This window comes from Acartia tonsa, chromosome 10 (genome assembly GCF_053477335.1).
Source record: "Acartia tonsa isolate MP-2025a chromosome 10, ASM5347733v1, whole genome shotgun sequence".
NCBI lineage: Eukaryota > Metazoa > Arthropoda > Copepoda > Calanoida > Acartiidae > Acartia > Acartia tonsa.
This window is the reverse complement of record NC_137269.1, coordinates 30,663,569-30,684,244: the sequence shown is the minus strand read 5'-3', so window position 1 is coordinate 30,684,244 and position 20,676 is coordinate 30,663,569. Positions and strand designations below refer to the sequence as shown.

The 20,676-nt window shown below is 32.3% G+C and overlaps 2 protein-coding genes across 2 annotated transcripts; both read right to left on the bottom strand.

Moving 5' to 3' along the window:
- Nucleotides 1-7,620: 7,620 nt before the first annotated feature.
- Nucleotides 7,621-15,770, bottom strand: LOC145330687 (uncharacterized). Its single transcript, XM_080175345.1, has 16 exons — nucleotides 15,721-15,770; nucleotides 15,292-15,343; nucleotides 15,131-15,180; nucleotides 14,662-14,702; nucleotides 14,033-14,128; nucleotides 13,414-13,522; nucleotides 12,819-12,925; nucleotides 12,077-12,150; nucleotides 11,134-11,226; nucleotides 10,530-10,613; nucleotides 9,972-10,099; nucleotides 9,180-9,256; nucleotides 8,632-8,688; nucleotides 8,283-8,394; nucleotides 8,022-8,050; nucleotides 7,621-7,728 (listed from the first exon to the last, which is right to left on the bottom strand). The coding sequence occupies exons 3-16, from the start codon at nucleotides 15,164-15,166 to the stop codon at nucleotides 7,635-7,637; spliced, it is 1,137 nt and encodes a 378-aa protein (XP_080031471.1). The 5' UTR covers nucleotides 15,167-15,180; nucleotides 15,292-15,343; nucleotides 15,721-15,770; the 3' UTR covers nucleotides 7,621-7,634.
- A 178-nt stretch (nucleotides 15,771-15,948) lies between these two features.
- Nucleotides 15,949-20,472, bottom strand: wfs1 (wolframin ER transmembrane glycoprotein wfs1). The gene is made up of 8 exons (XM_080175423.1): nucleotides 20,285-20,472; nucleotides 19,661-19,819; nucleotides 18,951-19,129; nucleotides 18,480-18,527; nucleotides 18,196-18,237; nucleotides 17,675-17,723; nucleotides 17,167-17,264; nucleotides 15,949-16,110 (listed from the first exon to the last, which is right to left on the bottom strand). The coding sequence occupies exons 1-8, from the start codon at nucleotides 20,394-20,396 to the stop codon at nucleotides 15,949-15,951; spliced, it is 849 nt and encodes a 282-aa protein (XP_080031549.1). The 5' UTR covers nucleotides 20,397-20,472.
- Nucleotides 20,473-20,676: the final 204 nt, after the last annotated feature.

Sequence of the window (20,676 nt, the reverse complement as noted above, 5' to 3'; positions counted from 1 at the left end):
CCCCTTATGGGGCGATGTTACGAAAGGGACTATTCCCAAAGATTTTTAAATTTTTTCTTTGGGAATTTAAAACTGTCTTGAATAACGAAGAAAATAAGCTATTAATCATTAAGTTCTGATAACTATAAGTGGGGTAAAATTGCTTTTTAAAAAGTTCTCACAAAAAAAAACATACTGTATTAAGTCTTGTGTGTGTGTGTGTGTAGCCATAGTTTCTTAGTGTTTGGACCTAAGTAGTCATGGAGTAGGACGAGACACTTTTGTATGCTAGCACCAGGGCCAGCTCAAGGTCCACGCTCAAGTACAAGTACTTGACCCGCTGTCTCAAGGGACCTACTCATTATTACCTCACCCTCGCCGAGTATGGCAGGTGTCCCAAATTAAGTCACCGTAATGAATGACGCTCTCCGCAGAGGAGCTTGAGATAAGGGTAGTACTGATATTATGTACTTGACTATTAAGTATCCAAACTTACTCAATAATCCCCTTCTTACACAACCAGGGGAAGTTGCGTGAATGTATTCAACTGAGAAATTCGAGTTGCCACATGGGGACTAGAACTCGAACTCTCATCACCGTAACTCAGTGCGTTACCACTGAGCTACGACGCCCCTTTTGTATTAAGTCTTAAAATGGTTTTATGCTATTTTCCTTCCCTCCCTACCCCTTCGTACACAAAGCTTGAGGCTAGGTGCGCAGTCACTAGTTATCTATGATTGAAAACTGACTTATATTTTAAGGCAGACCAGTGATTCTGTAGGCAGATAATGTGATGGGGGCAATTACTGATACTGTTTAGAATAAGTCTTAGCTCCACACCACATGGACAGGGTAATACTCTCTGTTCAATATTTGATTAATGGTGCTTTCCCTAGATGTGCCTATAAACACAGAACCCGCTTCCTTATTCATTTGTTTTATAAGTTAAAATTGAAGGGAGGTTAATTTTTTCACTATGCCTAATTCCTGTGTGGGCCTAAGCCAAGTGGGGATATCCCTTACACAAAATAACCTAACCTAACCTGACCTTCAGTAATGAACAAAGAAATTTAAAACTTAATTTAATTGTTTTCATTAAACAACCTTATTATAAACCTATTGAGTTTAATTAATTTTTTTTAAGGATTATTTTGAATGCCTGGTAAAGTTCAACTTTGAACTGAAGAAAAAGAGTTTAATTCAACCACAATACCTACAATGAAGTATGAGAAGGTAGATCTAATAACTATAGTTACACTAGGGACAGATTCTTATATAGATTAATAGTTTGCTTGATGTGTCGGCTCTTAATCCTTCAATTTTTTCAATCAAGTACTTTTTAAAATTTTGTAAAGCCGCCACTAACTCCTCACCCAACACTGATGTTCAGTGGGGGTGGGTTGTAGAACTTGTCGGTAAGACCGTTTTTGATGCCATCATTTAAAAGTAGACTACCGCTCCTCCCCTATATTTAGGTTAACTGCTTTATCCTTACGGGATATTACCCATGCAGGGCCCGTTTAACTTAACCTAAAGTAAGACATATTTGTTTTGCGAAAATATTCGTTTTTGGTCTATTTTGGTTGGGAAGGAAAACTACCCCCCCCCCCCTCAGAATTTTTTGATATATCTAAACATAAAGCCGAATTTCTATGCAATTCCTTGGGAGTGGTAGCTTTTAGCGTAATTTCCAAAATATTTTAAATATTAAGCATAAGGAAAAAGGATAAGAGGATGAATACTCACCCCTTTTTCATGGTAAAATACTACTTCCCCATCCCTAAATTTAGAAGCAGACGAAAATCAAAAACCGCCCAGGGCTTTTGGTAAGTCAATCATAAATAATAATGTGAATAAAAAGAAAAGCGATATTTAGCAAACAGCCGTGGGCGGTCAGAATCAGCTGAATGTTCATTATGAAAAAAATTTCCCCCTTTTTAGAAATAGAAGGATTCATCTTTCATGAACAAATTTTTTAAAATAAAAATAAAATTCTATGTAATTTTTAATTAAAACATTGAAACGAAAATATCTAATCTTATATTCTTGCCCTAAATATGGAAATAGTAAAAAGTAAAAAAATATTTTTTAAAATAATTTTTAATCCTCCCATTTGAAAAGTAGTGGAATAGCAATAAATTTTAGCCCACTGCCTATTTTCGTCTTCTAGTTGCTTCGATTCCTCTCTTTTATTTTTTTCTCTATGATATTAAGTATCTATTAAAACATCTAAAGATACTGGCAACAAAAAGTCGTCAAATTAAAAGTATTGTGTGACACAACTTCCTATCCTGTAAAGATAGGTATTTTGAAAAGTATTTTTGTTTGTCCATTAAGAATTCGCTAACCACTTAACTGATTGTATTCTCTATTTTAGGGAAAGCTTAACAAAAGAACCGGGATGTTGAAAGGCTATTTTATTGTCTAGTCTGGTTCGGTTTTACTGTGTGAAACCGCTAGTTTCTTTAATACTAAAAAGATTTTCCATATCATACTGTTAATATTGGAATTCTTTGATAAAAAAGTAAAGAGCTTTAAGTATTTCTGATATCATGTTTTCAAATTATCTTTTGATTGTCCTTTTATCCTAATAAATAATAATGTATTACATGTAGCATATATTATACATACATATATGTCTAAAGCTTTGATTATTTTTTTACAAACGTATTTTAATTTCAGGTGGATAGTGGTGTTTTATTCGAGATTATTCTGGATTATTCTGTATTTCTCGTTGGACACTAGGCATACTTGAAAAGTCTAGATGCAAGAAAATACCTAATGGATAAAGAATGCGTGGATGGATATAGTGACAGGGAAATTTTTGTCGTCAATTTAGGTTACCAATATAGCTCTCTGTCGGAGTTCAATAAAAGGGGGGAGGGGCTCAGTTTAGCTTATGAGCCCTGAATAAAACTGTAGATATCTGGAAAACTTTGTTATTCCTATGTTTTGACATAAAAATGTTTTTTTCATTAAAATATTAATTACGTAGGTAATTGTTTTTACCCCTCTATTAAAAAAATTATATTGTATTATTTAACTTACAAATAATGTGTTCTTTATAACATTTACCATACTTAAATTATGAAATTAATGTTTTAAAGTGTTAAAAAACATATTTTTTAATTAGTTATATATAAAGCAAGGACAGTTATATCCATAAGTTGCGCAGCATGTGAAGTAAACTGATTTTTGGCGGAAGATAAGAAGTTGAAAGTTAAGGTTATAAATTTTAGGAGTCGTCAAGTAATGTATTAAAGAAAAAATATTATTGATGTGTATCAACAATATATAATATTTCTTCTGCTGAAACCCAACTTGTGACTTGTCTTTTGCGGAGTGATGGACGGACAGTTGGACATATTGACATGCCCTAAATAGAGAGTAGCTGAACTTAAAAAATATAAATAAAATTAAGAGATAAAATTTTTTTTTAATTTTGCATACAGTAATCGTCAGACTTTGTTGTGCAAAAATGTCAAAACAATTGGCCATTTTGTGTTTGATAAGGGGGGGGTTTTTAATGCAACCATCTCGTAATCAGTGATTAAATGGCACTTAGAATTCGAATTTCTATCTAAAATTTTTCATGAGTAATCCTTCGTAGGTCTATTTTCCCTAAATCGAACAAAAAGTTGGAAAAGTAATGGCTGGCGGCTAAGCCGTTTAGCCGTTTTTTGCCTATTTTCAGGGCAAATTCATCATTAATTACGTAGGAATCAACTTTTTAAAACATATTTTTGGTTTAATTCATGTTAAATGATAGCAATAACTAATTTTTAAATTTCTATTACCAACAGCTACCGGCTAGAACCGTTTGATAAGGTTTTTGAGTGAGAAAAGTATTATGTGAAGATAGGTTTCGTGACTTTTTTGCTCTTAAGATGGTAATAAAATGGCAAAACAGCTGAGCCGCCAGCCGTTAGCCGTTACTTTTCCAACTTTTTGTTCGATTTAGGGAAAATAGACCTACCAAGGATTATTCATGCAAAATTACTGATCGAAATTCGAATCCTAAGTGCCATTTAATCACTGATTACGAGATGGTTGCATTAAAAATCCCGCCCTTAATGCTGGGTTAACAGGAGTGAAAGGAAAATGTGAGACAGAAGTTGAGGAGGCCACATGGGCATTTGTACCTGGCAGAGATTCTTCTCACTTTGGAATTCTTACTGTAGAAGAATGTTTTTCAATTTGTTCCTCTCACTCCGAGTGTCTTGGCTACACCTGGAGGTTTGATGATGTGGTTGGCTGGTGCTTTGAATATGCTCTTTTAGAGGATCTTCATGCTTGTGCTGGATGCTTTAGTGGAACAGTTCCATCTCCAGTTGAGGGAGCCTGTGCTCCAAGTCCTGAAAATGTTATTGGTGTCATTTCTACCGACTCTTCTAATGCTTGTAGCAGTGCCTGTGCAGACACTGATGGCTGTTTGGTATATACCTGGTATGATTCATCATCTGCGTTTCTTAATTTCTGTTTCCAGTACAGTGATTGCTCTCAAGTTACTCCTTGTGAAGGCTGTTCCAGTGGAATATTAAATTGCTTTGCCCCAGAATCTTCAACCACCATTTCACCAACGACTATTTCTTCAGCAGTGCCAACAACATTAACAACGTCACAAACCACATCAACTACAACAACGGCTTCAGCACCACCTCCTCCAGAATGTACTAACTATCGTGTCATCGATGAAAGTGACCGCAATGAAAAATTTTGCATCGGAGAGTTAGTATGTGATCAAGACATTCACAATCACAGATCTCCCAACTGGGAGGGTGACGGCTATTACAGAATGAGTGAACCAGCTGGAGTGAGGATACCTACACAATCACCTGGAGAAGACCACTGTGGATTGAACCTGGGCCACTGGATGGATCAGGGACAATGGAGGAGCTATTGATAACATGCAAGTTGGGGATAAAGTAAATGTGGAGGCATGCTTTCATGGAGATTCTAATCCTTGTGATTTTAAGAATGACATAACAGTGACCAAGTGCCCTGGGGATTATTTTGTTTATTATCTTGTGGAAACACCTTATTGTAGGGCAAGATATTGTGCCACTATGGATCCGTAATTTTTAAGTTGTACAACTACAGTTACAGCCCTGTATTACAGTCAACTGTCTTGTTTCAATCAAAAGCAATATCAAAAACTGTTGATGTTGCTTTATTTTCATTCTTGTTGATTTTTGGAAATAGTTTTGTTAAATTTTGCATCCTTGAATGTAACTTTTAATCGTATTTTTTAACCATGCTATTATTTTATAAATATACCCATAATTTCATACTATTAAGTTTTCTTATTTATTTGTTTAGTTTATTAGCAAATATTGTTCGTAGGGAAAACAGTTAAGATAATGTTTATTTGTACAATTATTTTTAGAAGCTAACCTTTTCTATAATTCTATGAGGTCGGTCCGTCTGAAATGGTTAGCTCTTTTTGTTAATTTAGGCAGGTTAGAATTGTCCTATTGATTCCAATCCTCACATGATGATTCCTATAACAGTTAGGTATGAATTAGAAGGCGTAGCAACTCTATAATCAATAACTGAAAGTCTAAACGTTCATTTAAAACATTCTTATTTTATCTTTTTTGACAACATTTTATTGTACCTATTATTTAATTATTACAATAGACATGTTAGAATTATGTTATCTATTTCAATCTTTGAATGATGATTCCTTTGGCATTTAGGTACAAATTATAAATTGTACCAACTCTGTAATCGTTACCAGAAAGTCCGTACGTCCATGTAAAACATGCTGATTTATTAAAATTTTTATAACATTTTTTGTATGATATAATTATTTTTTTATTCTTTTCATCTGAATTTTAGAAAGATTCTTAGGACAACAAGGCAGAAAATTATAAGTGAGGCAACAATACAATCAATAAATCATTTCCTAAAAATAAAAGAATGTCCTTTTACTATTTCCTATATTTACGCAATTTTGCAAACAAACTTATTTACCATTTCGGTTAGACTTAAAAATCAATGTTCTGACACTCTACAAAAAAATTTTTCGTGTGTCCTTCTGATTTTAGAGGTTCGCTTTTATGGATGTAGGCATCCTTCGTTAAAACAAGGATAAAATTTATTTATTTGACTACAGACACATTTCCACATGATGATTGAGGAGTTTTAAGTAATGTAATCCAACAGAAATAAATCAGATTCTGAGCAGGGACCTAAAGGGATAACACAATGGCCGATAAATTTATGTTAATCCCCAATGATTATACACAGAATTATCTCTTCTGTAGAATAAATTTAGTGGTTGAAACGTTTTAGCACTTAACCATTTAAAATTCACTTAAGTCCCCAAAGTTGATAAGCCAACGAATAATAAAACGTTATTACAAAACTTTGGGGACTAGTGTAATTAAAAGCACATTGTCTCCTCTCTTTCTAGATTCTTGAAATCTAATTTCTTGAATTAAAAGCATAGCTGCGCAGCTTAAACCACCATCGAAATTAATTCGGAAAAAAAACCAAGACATCAATACGTGATTTTTAGCTGTCGATGAGGGGCAACACTTGACAACCTCTTTATTCGCCCCCCCCCCCCCCCAAATATTATTTAAGATTTATCTATCTTGGTGTATATACCTTATTCATGTAGCTGCCAGCCACTCGTTTTGTGTTATATAGATACATTGTTGAACTTTACTTCTAAGGATGTTGTTTTCTCCAAAATATGGATAAAAAAGTACGCATAAAAATATTAGTTGTTTATTGACTACAAAATAATAAAATTATCAATTTGAACACAATGTTTGTTTTTAGTTTCATAACTTAATTTATCATCACAATAAGTTGTCAAAATTCCGTTAAAATTAATTTTATTTCCAGGTTCTAGTTTTCTAACCATCTTTTCATGATTTTCTGATAAAATTCCCTGCAAAAAAAACATGATTTAAAAATTAAAATAGTATAATTATTTAAAGAAATAGTGTTAAATACAGCTGAGTGCACAGTGATTCACTAGGGCGGGTGGAGGAAAAGGGGATGATTGTACGTTTATCCTCCTTATAATTTAATTGAGGGGGTTGACTTCTGCCTTCATAATAGTCTTACAAATTCAATAATTCCAGGGTTATAAGCATTTGTAATACAAAAAAATATCTCACTTCTCGTATGTAAAAATACACTCACCAATATATCTGTGTAAAGATGCATTTTACTAAAAATTAAAATATACCTTGATGGAACGCGAACTTTTGAAGAAGTTTTCTTCCATCTTAAGTTCAATTATGAATTCATGTCTAAATAAATAATGATAATTTGTAAAAAAAAAATTTTGTCCTAATATTATTAAACTTTAATTTTCCTGTAGTAGGCAATTTTTGGTATGCTATTTCTCTAGGGAGGGTGGTATCATAAAACCCCAAAATAGCTATAAACATTCCCAAGACCCGTTAGAAGCTACTCCATAAAGGAGAGTCATATCTGTTCAGCGGGTAGCAAGATCCTTTAGTGCACACAGACAAACATCCTGTTACTTTATCATAAGGATTGAAAAAAAATATAAAATTACGCGAAATGAGTACTGGCCTATAGCTAAATATATATATAGTATATGCAAGAAATGTTAATCGGGATATAGGATGAAATTTGCATATCCTTTCACTCTCTTTCAGTATATTCTTTCATGTCATTTTAACAATAATAATTTTATGATGGATTAATGCAGAATAAAATAACCTGTTACAGTTATATCCTTGTAGAAGTTCTTCACCAAAGCTGAAAAATTGTTGTTTAGCTTTAAATCAAATTTGGATTGTAAGGGAGACAATAAAAATAGAGGTATATACTAAAAATTAATTCAAATGAAGAGTTTTGAAAGTGTTTAGTATCAGCAATAAGGTATAAGCAACATGCGTAATAAATTGGAAAGATCGTCAATTCTACTATATACTGCCCCCCAATGACATCTGAAAACACGTAAAGTTTTATTTTTTTCCGAATTAATTTCTTTGTTGGTAAAAGCCTTTCTATCTATGAATTCTTCAAATATCTATTTAGTTAAAAATTACCTAAATTTTCTAATTCTTGAAAAAGCTTTCTGAAATACAAAAGCAATTAATACTAAAACAAAGATTTCTAAACGGGAAAAACAAGAGTAAGTGCTTTTAAGAACCCTCCTGGCGTGATGTCAACCTTCATAAGTTGAATAAATTATGTTTCTGGATACAAATTATTTGTTTCATGATTAAAGAATATTTTTTTTTTAAATGAGGAAATGCCTTTCCAATATTGCCGTTTAGTAGATAATAATGATCATCAATAATATTTACCTGGCAAATATAGGTCCCGATGCCAGCTGGAAGCAGCTGTACATGGACAGACTGTACAACTCCTGACCACTCCACAGAATAGCCAATTTTATCCAGGCATTCTAGTTCTGCACTAAAAATAAAATAAAAATTTGCGTAAGAATTTCTATTTTTTGAACAGTGGGCAAGCCTCCCAAGAAAAATCGCATTTTTCGAAAGGTCAAAAAGTTTAAGCCTTTTTTCTTTTACACACAGAAAATAAGATAGAAAAAAATGGAGGGGAGACATTGAACACTTCCCCCCTCCAACCGTTAAGAGTTAATTGGTTTATTCTTTCTATATTTATTCTTTAAAAGTTATTAAAACTTACTCGATTGAATTGTCTTCTATTTTACATATGTCATCGTATTCCTTCCATGTCAGTGATCTAAAAAGTTAAAGAAGCGGTTAATTGTAACACTTTCAAGTGATATGGGATACGAACCTGTAACCATTAACACATACAAATATAGTTTTAATCTCAAGGGCTAAAACATCGTTCAATAGGCAATACAAAACTACACCTTCTGTAGGCAGAATAAAACTATTAGCTGAAAATAAGACTGCTAGCTTGAATCAATGAATATATAATAAAAGTTCCCAAAGTTTTTGATTCATCTAAAAAGGAAATGTATACTTTTAGTATCAGTATAATTTTAAGTCCAATGTACGCTTCCTCCCTGGTTAAATCATAAGATTATGTTATGTACCCTATTCAAATCTAAAGAGAACTAATGATTCTATTCTCCTTTTCAGCCTTTGAAGCATTCACAACTTTAAACCCTTGACAACAATTTTAAAGCTGCCAACAGCTTTAATTAAGCAGTTTGATTCCAGCTGCCGAGAAATGTTTTTTTTTTTGGTTAAATTCCTGCTTACCTCTGCTTTTCAGGTAGGCAATAGATAAGTATTAAAATGCGGGTGATCAGTAATACCAAAAGGAATATTCTTCTTTCCTGAATAAACAGTAGCTTTTTAGAAGCTGCGCCATAACAAATAAAATTCTTTGTCAAGATTTCCCTATTACATATGTATATGTAGTATTTTAGCGAATTTTTTTGTCTGAAGTTTAACATAGTAATAACTAATGAGCCTATTGAGTTCTCTGTTTTAGAAAGCTTCTCAAATATCCTAAGATGGTTAAAGGCTATTTTATTTATCAGGTTTTTGGTCATAAAATGATTTTCACTGATAAACCTAACTTAGTTTAACATATTAATAACCACTGAGCCAATTGCGTTTTCCGTTTTAGAAAGCTTTTCAAATATCCTAAGATGGTTAAAGGCTATATGGTTATTTTTCTGCTCATTCCTTCGAATGGATAGCCCCGAAAGTTAATTAGCGATTCAAATATAGATGACATAAAATGATTTACAATGATAAACTTAACTTAGTGCAAATTTCTTTATCAGCACCTTTTGTAGCAGAAAAAAAATTAAAAAGCAAATGAAAGACATCAATCTTGATCAAGAAATGACACTTTATATAAGAATTAAAAAGCGAAAAATATGGCCCTCTGTACCTTGTCTTATGTTCTGTGTCGATCATATTTTGAGGAATATTAATTAATACTATAGAGAACCGAAAAGAAAGCAGCATTACAAACATAAGTACTGAAAGTAAGACAGACAGACATGAATATTTTTTAAAAAGCTTCTTTGCTAATAGTACCTTTATTACAAAGCTTTGTTGTATCAATTTGATAGAAGTCAATATGATCATGGTGTAGAATAGTTTTTCATCAAAATTCAGAACTGGTGATATGTCAGCAGAGCTTAGAAGAAGCAATCCCAGCATCCCTAAAAAGCATAAATCAGCTAAATTCTTTTGTTCGCTCGCATATCCAAATATTTCTAATTGTTCTAGTTCTATGATTGTGTTTGCACCCTCATCAAGATTGAAATTTGTTAGACCTCCCTCTTTTTTACATCCCTTACTATAAACAACCCCCTGTTAAAACCCTGTGCACGCCTCTTAGTTTATTTACTCTGGGACCTAAAGGGATAAAACAAATAAATAGGGATAAATTAATGCATATCCACATTTATGATACACAAAATTACCCCTTCTGTAGATTACAGTTAGTGGTTGAAAGTTTGTGACACTCAAATAAAACTAAACAACCAATCACAACTCAATCAAAGTCCCTAAAGTAGCTAAGCCAAAGAATAAGAAAACTTTGGGGACTAGTGAAATAAGTCCAATGTCCTCTCCCTCCATGTTAATTACCTAAGTTTGAAGAAATTTTGAGAACTATTGAGGTCACTATAATTATTGCAGCTAATTTCAAATATTCTTCTTCGCCAAAATAATCTAAATGAGTACAATCTGTCGTATATATAACAATGATGACCAAACCCATAAAGGAAAGCTCTGAAAATCATACGAACAGACATAAAAACATTAACTAATATATAATGTAGTAGAGTAAAACTGCAATTAAAATTGAACATTATTAGAAGTCTAAACAAAAATTTTCATGTAAATCAATCCCAAACTTATAAATATATAGGATGCTTACTATGGATACACGGCATTTTAAGATGCTTTTCTTATAACATTAAGCCTTAAGGAATCCATTTTTCAAAAATTCAGTGTATAGAAGGACAAGTTATTATTTAAGATGGACTTTTTGGTGATCATTATAGAGTTGCTACGCGTTCTGAAATCATCATGAAAATTTTGAAATCGATGGGACAATTCTATTATGCCTAAATCAACACTATGAGATCTATCCGGTATGAATGGACCGAGCCTAAATGTAGAAAAGCTTTACTTTAATATTTATCAATTAAAATTGATTAAATTTTAACCCCCAAAAAGTATATTTTACCTTGTAACAATATAAAGAGTTGTTCTTTATAAAATAGGAATGGAATGTAGAGCAAAAATGCCATGGAATTTATTTCTATTTCATCCCAAAGTCCTAAAACATAACAAAATATAAGAATTAAGTTAAAATTGTATATAAAAATGTATAAAGGGATTAATCCAGTGGCGGTCACAGCCACTTCGTAATAACTATAGACGTTTAAAATTGTTCCTACTTTTGCTATGTTAGGTGCATGATATTAATGGTTAAAGCAGTCTGGATGCCTTGGCCAAAACAGGCACAACTAGTAACCATTCAAATTTTTAACTTCAATATAAAGGTCGTGCAATCAAAGAGTTGGTTGAAATGGAGAGATTTGGCTCCACTTAGTTATCCTTGGTTGTTAGCCTAGACGTTAGTGTCATGGGCAGCAGCCTCGCCCGTATGAGATAATTGGTGCGTGGGGTAGATCTAAGCATACATCTTGAAACAATAGGCCAAATCCTATGAAATTTTCTAGGCTAGTCTAGAAGTTTCTTTAGCCTTACATACAGCTTATACCAACAATGAAATTAATTCAGAAAAAAATCAAGAAACCTATATGTGTTTTTTAGCTGTCGTTGGGGGGCAACACATTGTAAAATTGACGACCTCTCCATTTGCCCCCCAAATATTATTTTATATTTATTTCGCTTGATTGTTATACCTTATACCTGCCTTACATTGGTATACAGGAATATGGAAGGCTTAGGATCTCTAACTCTTCAGCTAACAACAGTAACAAATTTCATATGATTTGATTTAAAAGTATTGTTGAGTATGGCAAAGATCCAATCCCGCATGGCTTATTTTTGGGTTAATTCAAAAATCTTAAGGGATAAGACAATGGACGATAAATTGACCAAAAAAAGTAAACAATTTTAAGCTAATACATGCAAGATCGTGAGCAAAAATATAATATTACCCAAAAATAAAGCATAGCCAAGCGCCACATATTTCAACCACAAAATCGGCCCATCCAAAGAATTTGACTGAAAGCTATTAAATAAGGTTAGTTATTTTTATATTTATACAGATCACTGTTGCGTGGCCAGATGAAAAAAGTTAATTTTAGTGTTAGGCAAAAATGTCTTTGCAACAGGATGTAGGTCTAATAACACCCTTTGCTAATTTTAAAATCCTTGCTTTTATAAAGTTCTTCATAAAACCACTCATGAAGGGAGTTAATCAATGGCCATTTTTATCAGTTGCTTTGCTAAGGTCACTGAAATTCAGCTTTAAATAAATCTTATATAGAGTGGTTTTATGAAAGACTTCATAAAAGCAAAGTTGTAAAAAATTGAAAAGTATGAATATTTGCTTTTCTTGTCATGATTGTTCGGTAACTCCTAAGGGATGAAAATTTAACTTAAAATTTTCAAATCTAATTTTCTCAAAAATTAGATTTAGTTGGATTTTAAAATTAGCAAAGGGTGTTATTAGACCTACTTACTGATACAATTGCAAAGTCATTTTTGCCCAACACTAAAATAAACTTTTTTCATCTGGCCACGCAACAGTGAGATATATTAATACATATAAATTTTGAAGATGAGGAGAAAAAAAGCAATTATAGTTTTAATCTTCCCAAAAATATTTCATTAAGACCCGGGTTTAACAAAACTGGTTTTTATTACAATATTCGTGGAAAACTGTGTGTAAATTACCTGAAGACGAACAGAAACCAACTTATTGGAAGTAATGTTTGTTTTATAGATAAATGGTAGAGTCCTTTTCCAATTAATTCTCCAAAAGGAACGTTGGAAGTAAATTTCTATAAAAAAAAACAACGATTTCCATATACAAGAATACAAAATTTCATTATATTTGTATTACAAATTATAGGGTAAGATTAATTTACCTTCCATTTGCTTGGATAAAGTTTTTTAAAAAACATTTTTAGGCTAAACAAAAAATATGAAATGTAGATATTTCTATGTTTAAATTCACAACCATAGGCGCGCAGAAGGGAGGTGTAGAGGGTGTATCTATTAGATTAAGGGAGTTTGATAGAGGTTCCCTCCCCTCCCCAAATCTAAACCCTTCCTTTGACGGGGGTCTACACCCATTGATACATCCCCAAAATGCAGCAAAGATGGGTGTCAATTTAAAATGTCACACCCTCTTGAAATTAAGGATGGTTAATAAAACAAATTTGCTTGCTTCGCATGCCTATTTACCAACACATTTTCAAAAGCAAAACCCTCTGCCGCTTCAGTTTACCACTATACTAACTTCTTTCTAACTATAAATAAAACCTACTTGAAGAAAATTATTCCATAGAAGAAATGTCTGCCAACCTCCAAAATAACTTCCATTTGTCCAAATTAAGGCAATGATAATCAAAATTTGCTGTACACTTGTCCAATTTCTAAAATCAAGGAAAACAATTTTAAATGTAAGAAGAAACGATGTTTACAGATTAGCCCAGTAGGGTTAGGGCACCGCAAGTACAGGCCCCTCAGTGGTTGTAAGGTTTGTGTGCTCGCAAGGCACTTAAAGAGAACGCAAATATGACATATCAATTGCTGAATTACTTTGACTGACCATAGCAAAGCATTTGATAAAAAAAAATTGAAACCTCATATAAGACGTTTTCTTTCTAAAATATGAAATTAAAAACTGTATCTAGTCCGCAAAAAATATTATTATTTGTTAAATCGAAGCAGTCAATGACAGTTATTACAGCATGATTTAATCACTATGAGTTTCAAACATTTTATATTTGGATAACTCGAGCACAACCATAGACGTGTATTTCCTATGTAGGTCTGAAAAGGATCTTGAAGTAATGGGGCAGGGCATTTTGTAAATATTAATATTGGAAGATTCTGTGTTGTAAAAGTTATCGCAAATATAGGTATTAATTAAAATTACTTACAAAGTGAATAGAGAATGGCAAACAGCTGTGCCTATAGCGCCCAGGAAAAGGACAGCTAACATTGTCAACAACACAGGTACAACTTGGCTCAAACTCCTGAAAATTCATAACAATTGAGCTACGCCTTGGCCATGTATTATAATTTAGACAGTATTAAGGTTTTTCAGGTCGCCTCGCGATTTCAGCAAATTTTTACATAATTTTTCCAGTTGTAAAATAGAAGAATTGTAAATTTTATCTGTCTGCAGCTAAATCATTATGAAGTTATAATAATTACTTGAATTTTTCAAAAAAAAAAAGCTTCTCCAGAAATTCATATAGATGTTGGTTGTCCTGTATTTTTAGGTTAGAACCTTTGGTCTTTTTTATGCCTTAGTCATTATATTCAGAAATTACTTGAAAATTCTGTGTATAGTTAATGTTTATCCTTTAAGATCTTGCTAACAGCTTAGCCTTTTTTATGGTTTCAAGTTTCAGGCTATTTCTGCCCTATCATGCACTCTTCAAATAAAGAACCCCTAGATGTAAGGGATTTTACAGCTTGTAATTATAGAAAACAATTAAGTCTTCAATAAAAAAATACGCATAGCCGTTTTATAGATCACATTGAGCATAAAATTGATAAATACCTGAATTCTTTTAATTTTTGCTCACATCTTGGAATATTACCCTGAAGTAATTGAAATAAAATATTAATTTACCATTAAAAAAAAGGGTAACATAAAAGCAAAGTAGGACAAACGAACATTAACACGTATAGAGTTTTATAACTAAATATGAAAAATAGAAAATTATTAAATTTGTTGCAAAATTTCTTTTATCAAGAATACTGCTCCAATAGAAAACGTGTATTTTTACGGATGGACGAAAAAGCAACTCATAATAAAGCTTCTAAAAAAATTATTTTAAAAAAATCAAATGCTAACAAAAAACGTAGCGGGACAAAATGTCTCAGAAATCAGCCATATGACGTCATAAAAATGGTGGAGAGGAGAAGTGGGGAAAGAAAACCCTTTAAAAAAGATATGGATAATCCCTCATTTTTATGATGTCACATGTCTGATTTTGGAGACACTTTGTCCCGCTACATAAAAAAACCTGTAAAAATTGATTAATTTCTTCCGCTAACTCCATCTCATTTATTTCACCTAAATTTATAATGATAAATAATATAATTTTGTTTTTATAATATGATTATTTATATTTTTTTTTGTATTTTCAACTAATTTTAGTCCTATTTTAACCAAGAAAAATATTACCTTGTGGACCAAAATAGTTTGGCCTTTTCTTACTGTTAAATTTTACATCTGGCTACAAATAATGAAAAATGATAAAAAAATTTATATAATTGAAATTTTGTAGTATAACAGTATGGTTTCCTATGTCATTGTTGAATAGGCTTTGTAATCATGGTGATTAACTGACACTGATGATTATAGACATAATTGTCCTTGTTTCAAATAAATGATGAGTCATGGAAAGAAAACGACGTTGCGGGTTTCATTGTATTTTCACATTAGCTTTTGAAAGGTTATTTTAGGTTAGGTTATGTTAATGTTAATGATTAGAAAATATGCCTCGCAGGGCTAGAGCTGGAAATAGGAGAAAAGCTATTGTGAAATTACGACGAAATCCGCAACTTCGTTTTCTTTCCATGATCCTAAATGATTCTAATTTAAATATTTTACCTGAAATGCAGTAGCTAACCGCCCAAAGGTAACTGAAGTTTTTCCTAAACATTTATGATTTTACTTAATTTCATCACATTCGATTTCAATATGAGAGAGTAAATTTATAAATAAATGGTATTCCTAACTAAAATAAGTTGAAGATAAATGGAGGGGGGGTGTCTTGTATTTGTTTTTATTTTATCAGGTTAGGTTAGGTTGCGTAAGGAACAGGATAACCCCACCGGATTAGGGCCTCCGCAGGGATAAGGCATTGAGGTTTTCTGTGCTCGTTAGTGACTGCGACGGAAAGCACCAAACAGACTTCCCATTTAAAGTAGAGTAATAAAAATTAATTATACCTTGAAAATTCTTAAACACATCCCTTGCTATTCTCTTACTTAAATATTCCTTAAATATTATAAATAAAAATAAATATAATCCAAAGGATTAGACATGTAGTGTCCAGACACGAATCTAGGCTAGCTACGCTTGCTGTAGCTGCATCATTCTTGTTAAAAGTTTTTTTTTGTATAAATGTTTACTTATTTTATGTGTAATTTAAATGCGAGATAGGATTCTTTTCTTAAATACAAAGCGAAATAAATCCGCCAAAAATAGCCTGCTTAACCCATCCTATTCTGTAATTAGTGGGTTAAGCAGGACCGTAGAACCCCCCTCAACCATGGCTGGGGGCGGAGCTACTCACGTATCTAGAATATTTTTAACTGCATATTAGACTATATAAGTTTGAAGGAATTTTAATTAATATAATAGATTTGAAATCTGCATAAATTTTAAGGGTTTTTTATTAAATTCGTTTTTTATTTAATTCTTTATTTAACGGCGCAAATACGATTTAAGTTAATTTATTTTGACCAATAGGAAAGCTAGATTGAAACCTACCCGCGCTCTAATTGGTTGAATGATGTACGACACTTAAGCTTCTCCAATCAGAGCGCAGATAGTTTTCAATCCACCAATCACAGATGTCAAAATTAATTAACTTAAATCGTATTTGCGCCTTTAAATAAAGAATTATATAAAAAACGAATTTTATAAAAAAAACTTAAAATTTTATGCAGATTTCAAATCTATTATATTAATTAAAATTCCTTCAAACTTATATAGTCTACTGCATATTGTTATATTTTTTCAATTTTTTGTGTTGCTTTTGATTAAGAAACTTGTGCATAAACATTAAACTTAGTCTGCTTTGGTCTTTAGGAGCATAGCAGCTATATAAGCTGCTATCTGTAATTACACTCGTTTTGCCGCAGGATTAACACCCGCTACGCTACAGAGTGGCCATCCACTTTTAATTTAAAAGAAAAGTTAAAATATTCACTAGCTATTTCTCCCCAAAAATAGTTATAAACCTTCCCTTGACGTATCTAGGAAACTTCACTGTAAATGTTCAGCGGTTATCGAGATCTTTCGCTACACACAGACATAAAAAAGAATTACCTTTTTATCCATGTTAGTTATCTGCAATACAGTAGTATAATTATCAATAGTTATGCCTTCTCCTTCTTCTAACATATTTTCTAAAATCTCTCTGCATTCTAAAAACAGGTATAGGCTAATAAAAGATATTTAGATTAATACTTCTTCTTTTCAAAATTGGGTGGAAATATATATTTAGACAAGTCGAGCAATTGGTTTATCAGATATTTATCGCATCGCATTATAGACAGCTCTTCGCGGATAGTGAAATGAAAATTAATTCCATTCGAAGACTCAGGCCTTCGTCCCCTTTGAATAACAAAACTGGTATTAAATTTATGATTTTTTCTTTATTATTCGTAGAAAATTGTCCGTAATACGATAAGATACATGATTTTCCAGTGTGATTGGAAATCAAATTTTATGTCTAGCTTCTAGATAAAAAAAAATCAGCAACCCCCAGAAGACTTCATAAGGACAGGCAGACATAAACACTCATAGAGTAGCTTCGCTACTACAAACACATTACCTAAATGTCCATTTTGAAATGCCTTGATACACCAAAACACCGCTCTTTCCTTTAGTAAAACAAGGATAATCATGTACCATTACATTACAAGCTAACAACAATTTTGATGAAAAATAATGAAGTATCATACATTATACAGAAGTATAAAGAGAAAATGTATAGATATTTAGCAGACATCCTCAATAAATATTACAATTTCCTAATGACAACTTACAGAACGACACAGGGAGGTACAGATATACAATAGTTACAGAGTAAAAGATTAAAACAGTTAAAAACAGCGAGAGAATGGAAATTGTACTACAAATTATGCTATTACCCAAAGCCTTTGAATATTATTCTCCCACTCGTTAGTTTAAAAACTTTGGAAACTTTCAGCAAACCTTGATTGGTAGGTTCAAACTAGGTTCAATTTATCGTTATTTTGGATGTAAATCAATTTATCATTAATTGTCTTATCTTTTAAGATTCCTGGTAATTACCTAACATTTTTGATGTTTAGAATTATAAAGTAAACTTACTTTTAGGTCTTTCTTTATTTCAGGATCATTAGTTTTAGATGCCTAAAATAAAATTTCTAATAAAAAAAAACTAAAAATTGTTAGGCTTTAAAATGAAATCATATTTAAGATCAAAATTGAATGTCGACAAAGGGGTTCCATTATTTATATAAAAAAGGAAACAAAATAAAGAAAATGCAGGGCTACGAACCTCGAATTTTCGTTCAAACATATTCACCAATCGGATCATAAACGTCAAATATTTATATGTTAAAGTATTAGTAAAACAATTATGAAAGTTTTACCTTAAAAATTAGCTCATTTGCAAGTGCTATCTGGTTTTCACAACAACCCTAAATTAAAACAGACAATTTTATGGTATTAAAACATAAAATTTGACAAGGATGACAACATACTAAAGTAGCAAAGCACAGAAAAACATGGACTAATGTCCATTAGTCAGCAGTATGATCACAAAAAATGGCGTGTATCTTAGATAACAGCTGAGTAAATTGAATATTTCCCTAAAAAAATGAGAGTTCATAATTGCAATACCAACAGATCTACGGCCAAGTAAGAAAAGATGCTCATTTGTCAGAGGAATCTTCACTAAAAAAATCAGGCGTCTATCCTAAATAGGAGCCAAGACAATCACATTTTAGACGGACATTTGGAGAGTAGCTTTGCTTTCAAAAAAAGGATTAAACCGTATAATTGCGTAATATAAACATTAAATATATAATTTAGTGTGTGATTGCGTTTTATAAATTTTTAACCTGTTCAGCTAAAAGGGTTCTAAGAGCAGGTACTGGTAATTCTTCTGAATTAAATATATCATTATTGATACTAGGTATTTGTAACTCTTCTGTATTGAAAGTATCATCATCAACACGAGGTACTGGTAACTCATCTGTATTGATAGTATCATTGTTTGAACAAAATACTAAGTCATCTTCTAAATTTTCATACAGATAAAAAGTTAACAAGGATAACAACATCCAAAATTAGCATAGAAATTTTTTTTTAGAAATGATAATCGATGCATATCTAAAAAAAAAAATGCCGTCTTTTATCCGAGATTGCCTGGGAGGAAGGGAACATTGAGCTGTTTATTACACTAATCCCCAATGTTTTAAAGCAACGTTTTCTTATTCGTTGGCTTAAAATCTTTAAAGACTTCAAGTGAATTTTGTTTGGTTGGTTCATTAAGTTAAGTGTCCAATCGTTTCAGCCACTAATTGTTATCTATAGAAGGGGTATTCAGTGTGTCATGATTGGGGATGTACATTACTTTATCGGTCATTGTCTTATATTCCTTTAAAACCATGGAAATTGCAGCCTTGAAAACCAAGTTTTAACACATAGCCCTCTAGCTTCTATTTAATTTTTAAAGGCCACCCAACTAATTTTAAGTTCCAGAACGGGTCAAGAGGAGGCCGGGAGGGTTTAGAGGTTGCTAAAGCTGTTTTTTTACTGTAGGAAAAACCTTCAAAACTACTTTTCATTTTTTCACAATTTTCTTGAATTTCTTTTTCTATTTTATTTTTGTGATTGTTATTCGTTTCTTCTTCTAAATTATTTTCTTGTTTGTTTGTACTTCGGCTTTCCAGCTTATGGATGGTTTGTGCTGTATTAATTCTTGATTCTAAAATATATCTATCTATAATAATACAAAGTAGAACGATGTCTATCTGTCTGTTTGTATGTAGCGAAGGATCTCGCTAATCGCTGAACCGATCGGGTTCTCCTTTACAGGAGGATATACGCACTGGTCCTGTGTTGTTTTTTTATGAAGGGGAGGGGTTGACACCTCACTCCCGGAAAGAACCCCCACCACCCTCCAATTTGACCTACTGTTAGATGCACATTAGAATAGTTACTTATACAATGTATTATAAACAGTTTTCAGCGGATAATAAAATATTGTATTATAGGATTCATTTTTGCTTTGTTGACCCCCAGAGAGGCTGCCTACCATGCTTGGGCCAACAAAAACTGTCGGAAATTATCTATATTAATATGCGATACATACGTTTTCAGTATGGCTCAGATCTAGTTCGAATCCACCAGAAAATAATCGAATTCGGAGCTATACTAGAATAACTATTACCTTTATTATAATTCATATCACCAGATCTAGTCAATGGTTTTATTGGCGTCATTTTCTTTGTTTCAGCTCCGCTCCTTTGATTTGATTCTGTCCGTTTTCTTTCTCCGTTCATACGTTTAATTGTGTGCGATATTTCTCTGTACAAATTATAGCAGATCAAAATTTATTTTTAGCAGCGCAGCTACTTAATTACTATGGTATATCCGTCTGTATGTTAGTTTCTAAATTATTTAACTTTAACCCTTAACGGTCGGGGGGGGGGGGCGTTGAACTTTTAAACATAAGCTTTTCTTACATGTCTACATAACGTATTAAAATTTCATGAAGATCCGCCGCCGTTTTCCCGCCGACCGCCGACTGCGGCGGCTGGCAGCTGCCAAGTACATCTGCGG